Source organism: Cyclopterus lumpus, chromosome 3 (genome assembly GCF_009769545.1).
Source record: "Cyclopterus lumpus isolate fCycLum1 chromosome 3, fCycLum1.pri, whole genome shotgun sequence".
NCBI classification, from domain to species: Eukaryota; Metazoa; Chordata; class Actinopteri; order Perciformes; family Cyclopteridae; genus Cyclopterus; species Cyclopterus lumpus.
Window position 1 is genome coordinate 27,509,582 of NC_046968.1, and position 6,037 is coordinate 27,515,618.

Here is a 6,037-nt window from a genome sequence, read left to right on the forward strand (position 1 = left end):
GCTCTATGAATAGTGTTGAGGTTTCTGTCCAGTAGATGGCGCCATTCTCTGTCCGACAGGTCAGTTGTCAGACGCCTGATGGAGAGGCTGAGCGTCTTACAGACGTATTCATGAAAGATGATTTAAAAAAAAAAAAATAATCAAACGGATTTTAAATATCACATTTTGTCTTTTGCCTTTTTTGAATGTTTCAGAGGAGCTTCTAACTCCTGTTTTTGTAGATGAAGATTATAATTTAGTAAAGAATGCACTTAAAGTATGAAATGTTCATCATAATAATAATAATAAAAGTTTCCGTCTCGTGGTCTAAATGTTGATGTGTCATCGTTGGCTCCGCCTCCAGATATGAAAGATATGAAGTATTGATCTGCACCAGGATACGAGGATCCCTTTTTTTAAAAAAAAATTTTTTTACCCCTTTTCTCCGCCCTGCAGCCATCGAGGAGTACAAGCCTCAGGACGCCACCACCAACCCGTCGCTCATCCTCGCCGCCGCCAAGATGCCGGCCTACCAGCACCTGGTGGACCAGGCCATCAAATACGGCGTCGCCAAAGGCGGGTAAGACGTCCGACTGTCGAAACACCGATTTCAATCTAGAAATACGCTCCTAAAGTCCTCGGGAAATAAGTTATTGTGTAATAAAGTCGACGACTACACGATGTTTACAAGCGTGACTGTAACCGGCTTCGCAATGTTCTCAGAACCGAGGAGGAGCAGGTGGCCAACACCATGGACAAGCTGTTCGTGAGCTTCGGGCTCGAGATCCTCAAGAAGGTCCCGGGCCGAGTCTCTACGGAGGTGGACGCCAGGTAGGTTCACGTCCCGCGGTGCTGATTATGACCGGAAAACACTTTAAAAAAAATAAAATAAATACGGCACATGGTTTACAGCATCTCTCAGTCTGAGTTCAAGCAGCTGGCATTAAGAGAATAATGTTTAATTATGACCGGAAAACACTTTTTAAATACGGTTCACAGCATCTCTCAGTGCAGGCAGCTGGTATTAAGAGATTAAATGTTTACGTCATCAATCTTATGTGAGAAAAACTTGATTTACTGTCTATTTCTTTTAGTGAATCTTTTATCGTTCACCCGTGTATTTAAATCTCCTAAAATCCCCCCCGAAAAATGGAATTTCCTTAAAGGAACATTGTTGCATTTAAGGGTGTTTATTGGCGCGAATGGAATTTAATATCGAGTACCTTTTTTTTTTTTTTTTTTTTAAAAGAGCCTTTTTATATCTATATGGAGCCGGTTCTCGTGTTTCTACGGTAGCCCAGAGTGGACAAACCAAACCCCGGCTCTAGATGAGGGGGCGTCTTTAAAAGTGACGCCAAAGCTGAAGTGTCTTACACACACTAAATTACATTAAATTAAACTTTAGTCAACCAAAAGTCAGATGTGTAACGTCTGAGTTGCTTCTGCAGACTTTCCTTTGACGAAGATGCAATGGTGGCCAAGGCCCTGAGGCTCATCGCGCTCTACGAGGAAGCCGGCGTCGGCAAAGAGCGCGTCCTCATCAAGCTGTCGTCGACGTGGGAGGGAATCCAGGCCGGCAGGTGAGCCCGCGTGTTTAACCACAATGCACTCTGTTTTGTGATCTCTTTGTGACGCCCGGAGGCGTTCGCTGTGTCCTGGGAGAAAGACGCCGACGAGGTTTTATATATATTTTTTTTTAATAATACTCTTTTTCTGAGATTTAAATATTAAGTATTTTTGTGTAATATATATATATATATATATATATATACACACACACACACCAGGTTAGTTTACCAGTCTGCGGTGACTCATCAGACTACGAGACATTCTTTATAAACTTCACTCTGCAATAATATATATATTTATTTTTTATACTAAAAGAGTATCTGAGAGTATTATTGATAAACATCCTACCAGGAACATTACCAAACTGCAAGGCTATTATTTATTTATTTATTTCTTTTGGCAAATACAGAGTCGCTATTTTCTGTCATTTTTATTGATGGGAAAACATTTTCAGAAGATATAGAAACTGTGAAAATAATGTCTGTGCGCGACATTGTCTGTTTACTAGGTTTTTTTTTTTATGACGGTAAACTGAACAACACGTTTTATGAGTTTAAAAATAAACGACTCGAACCAATCAATCATCTAATTGGCGGCTGACTCATTTAATAGTTGGTAAGTAATCTGTTTTTAAATCGATGCGGTTCTAAAAGTAATTATGCAGCTGCTGTTGGGCAATAACACGCAACTAAAATATGATGATGAAGAACTGACGGGAATAACGAGGCCGATCTCAACCGTGTTGACTCGGCTTCTTGTGAGGAGGATCTGAAACGGGACGCAGAGGAAGAAGGAAAGCATGTCCACACATAAAGTTTGATAATATATGTGCTTTTGTGTCGTCCCCCCCCCGCAGGGTACTGGAGAAGGACCACGGCGTGCACTGCAACATGACCCTGCTGTTCTCCTTCGCTCAGGCCGTGGCCTGCGCCGAGGCCAAGGTGACCTTGATCTCGCCCTTCGTCGGCCGCATCCTCGACTGGCACAAGGAGAACACCGGCAGGGCGAGCTACGAGCCGCACGAAGACCCGGGTAAGACCACTGGAGGAGGGGGGGGGGGGGGAAGCCAAGGCTTTGGTGTGTTCAGTTGATTAATCTACCTTTACCTACACTCCAAAATACAAAAGAACAAAAAAGGGGTCACTTCATACGCTGATAATAAACATACAGCGGCCCATCTCATCTCTATGGGTACTTCTTCTCTTCCTGAAGACGCTCCGGCCTTCACGGCTCAGGAGGTCGTTTGAAGGTTAAACTATTCGCTATATTAACGTTCAAACGATCGTTTTACCACCTCAAATGTCGATGATATCGCTTTCTGGCACTCGACGACACGGAAAGATTTAACGTAACCCTCTCGCTTTCAGACCCGACATTTAAAAAAAATATATAAAAATGGCGACCATTGTTCTCGTCTGGGTGGTTTTATTGGGTCAGCAGGAAACCTCATCTTCCTCCTCCTCCTCCACTTCCTCCTCTTCCTCCTCCATGTCCAGGTGTGCTGAGCGTGACCAAGATCTACAACTACTACAAGAAGTTCGGCTACGGCACCGTGGTGATGGGCGCCTCCTTCAGGAACACGGGGCAGGTGAAGGCGCTGGCGGGCTGCGACCTGCTCACCATCTCCCCCGGGCTGCTGGCCGAGCTCAGCAAGGACCACGGCGCCGTCCCCCCGGCGCTCAACGAGGAGACGGGTAATTAACTCCTCCTCCCCCCCCCCCTGGCAGAGCGGCACAGTTCCAGGAGAGTTAATTAGAGGTCGAGCCCGACGGCTAAGTAGCTCTTCATTATGTATCAAGTGGAATGTAGATGATGACACTTTCACTGAAGGTTTTCACGTCGTTTTATAACTCATTCGGAGCGACACACACATTTTATTGTAATTCATTTCCCATCAGAAATATTAATAAACGGAGGTTTGGGGCGAAGCTACATTGTAACGTTATCGTGACGCATTTGAATCAAATCTTGTTAAAATGTAGCTTTATTGTTTTTTACACCAGTATGAAATAGATATTGGAGATTATTATGACCTAATGTTCTATAAATGGCTTAAAATATATCATTTAAAACTGCCGAGATGTCTTTTTAAATCAAAGCAGACGGATCGATGCGGATGCGGCAGTTTTGTCTTTTATCTTTTTTTATTCGTGCGTCAGGAGGGAGAACATGCCCGAATCTTTTATGTTATTGTTTTTGACTTGTGAGTTGACTGAAGGAACTCTTTTTTTTTTCTTTTTTTTTGGAACGCGTTTCTTCGCGGACGACGTTAATAAATTGCCTATAATTCGGCTTTTTTAGGGCAAAACTAAAGAAAGAACCGACATGAAACGAGCACACGTATATAAATAAATAATAATCTCTCGCTGCGTTTCGCCATCTGTGGTTTTTGATCTTTGAGATGACATTCCTATAACGCTGCTCTGTAAAGCAAATTGTCGCACTGCTATTAAAGCTGCTATTAAAGTATGTTTGTGCGTCAGGCGGGACAACTGTTTACCTTTTTATTTTATTTCTTTTGAGTGCAATCGGATGAGAAGATCATACTTATTTATGATTGTTTTCCTCCTTTGCTGCTGTAAAGCTGCAAATCCTCCTCCTTGTTGGACTAAAAAAAAAATAATCTGATTTATCTTCGATCTTTTCTAAGCAACTTATTGATAAGTCGATTATTAATGATCCTGCTCATCAGCTGTTATTATTGGTGAATCGTGGAGTTTAACAAAATACTTTTTAAACGCTATAAGTGATATCTTATTTTTAATGAATGGAAAGTTACCGATCAATAAATCACACAATCAACCATGCGTGTATTATTGTCCATCTTATTATTTCATTACTTTTCCTGACTAGTTAAGTATCAATATCGAGATATTTAGGCAGGAATGTGATCGTGAATTTTATATTGTAAAACTTTTCTTTTTCTTTTTTTTAAATGCACATGTTGCGTTTCCAGCTTGACCTCCATGTTTGTTTGTTTTTGTTTTTTTTCTGCAGCCAAGTCCTGCGACCTGGAGAAGATCCACCTGGACGAGAAGGACTACCGCTGGCAGCACAACGAGGACCGCATGGCCGTGGAGAAGCTGTCGGACGGCATCCGCAAGTTCGCCGCCGACGGCATCAAACTGGAGACCATGATCAAAGTACGGACCTTTTTTTTATTATTTTATTATTTCTGTCTTTGTGGGAAGACGACAGAGTTGGTGTTTGACGAGCTCTTATTTTTTTTGTTTGTTTCTCTCTCTTCTGAATCTCAGGAGAAAATGCTCAACGTGAAAAACGGCAAGTAGCGGCCGGGTTTTCTGCGTCTGCGTCGACGGGGGAAGCTTCGTGAGGCGTTGGCGGGCGGCCATCTTTGTCTCCAACGACCTATAAGAAGGCCTCTCCGCCAGGGACCTCCATCCTCAGACCCCCGTTTTGTAAACCTACATGCTGACTGACGCTTGTGTGTGTGTGTGCATCTGCTGCAAAAATATAAAGTCTTAATATTTTCTATAAAAATCTGACCTTAAAGGGACAAACTTCCTGTAGGAGACACGAAGGCTTTCGTAACATCTGCTAGAAAAAAAAGGACCAAAGGTTTTTCGTATCGCCGTCGGGGGGGTTGAGGCCCCGGGTTTTGATGAAGGCCGACATTGTACCCGTCATTCCTCCAGAAGAATAATTGTGTTGCTCTTTTCTCACGAATAAAAAAAAAAATTAATTAAATAAATCTCAGTCATTCTGTTTTCATCCGTACGTTGTGTGTGTTTTTATTGTTCTTGGCAGCGTCTCAAAGCCGCCGCCCTCCTCCCCCTGACACGCATCTCTTCTCCTTTTCTTTTCTCCGGCCCAGCCAGTCTAACGCCATTCTGCCCGCTAAGTTTAGCTCCACCTCGACGGCTCCGACCTTTTTATTGCAGCGCCCCGTGTACACAAACACCTCGTTTGACGCCGGGCGCCGTTCAGGAGGCGCTTTTTGAAAGGACGTGGTGATTAGCGGAGCAACTAATTAAGGTAACGTGTACTTAAGGATTCACTCTTCTAATCTATACTCTGCGTTTCCTTGTATTTCATGCAGGTTGTGGAGATCTGAGCCGACCGATTGTTGCTTTGTTTTGGGTTTTTTTAGCAGAAATGGTTTTATAGTTTTACACAAGCTGAATTATTATTATTTTACTGTGAAGTAAAACTTTTTAAGTTTTCTGTCTTGATTTAAATACCGAAACGAGGTGGGTTTTTTTTGTTTCCGAGGAGAAAATGTGATTAATTGTACGACAAAATAAATACGTGTGTGTGTGTGTGTGTGTGTGTGTGTGTGTAGAAATCCAACCGTTTAAAAAGCTGTTGCACGGCTTTAAAAAAGGCCAACCGGTGTTTGTCGTCTTGCGGGTGAATGAATTTCTGACGCTCAGCCGGGCGCCTGAAATGTTTCTCTTCCATTTCTGAACCTGTTTTTTGAAAAGTTAAAACAAAAGAAAAGAAAACATTGAAAGGTTGTACTAGTACT

General features: G+C 42.6%; 1 protein-coding gene across 1 annotated transcript; it reads left to right on the forward strand.

The window, feature by feature from the left end:
- Positions 1-317: 317 nt before the first annotated feature.
- Positions 318-5,280, forward strand: taldo1 (transaldolase 1; the record flags this gene model as incomplete). The annotated part of the gene is made up of 7 exons (XM_034525413.1): positions 318-559; positions 703-810; positions 1,428-1,559; positions 2,405-2,580; positions 3,045-3,242; positions 4,546-4,691; positions 4,806-5,280. Coding segments are annotated over 7 exons (1,035 nt in total), but the record flags the coding sequence as incomplete, so codon positions are not given.
- Positions 5,281-6,037: the final 757 nt, after the last annotated feature.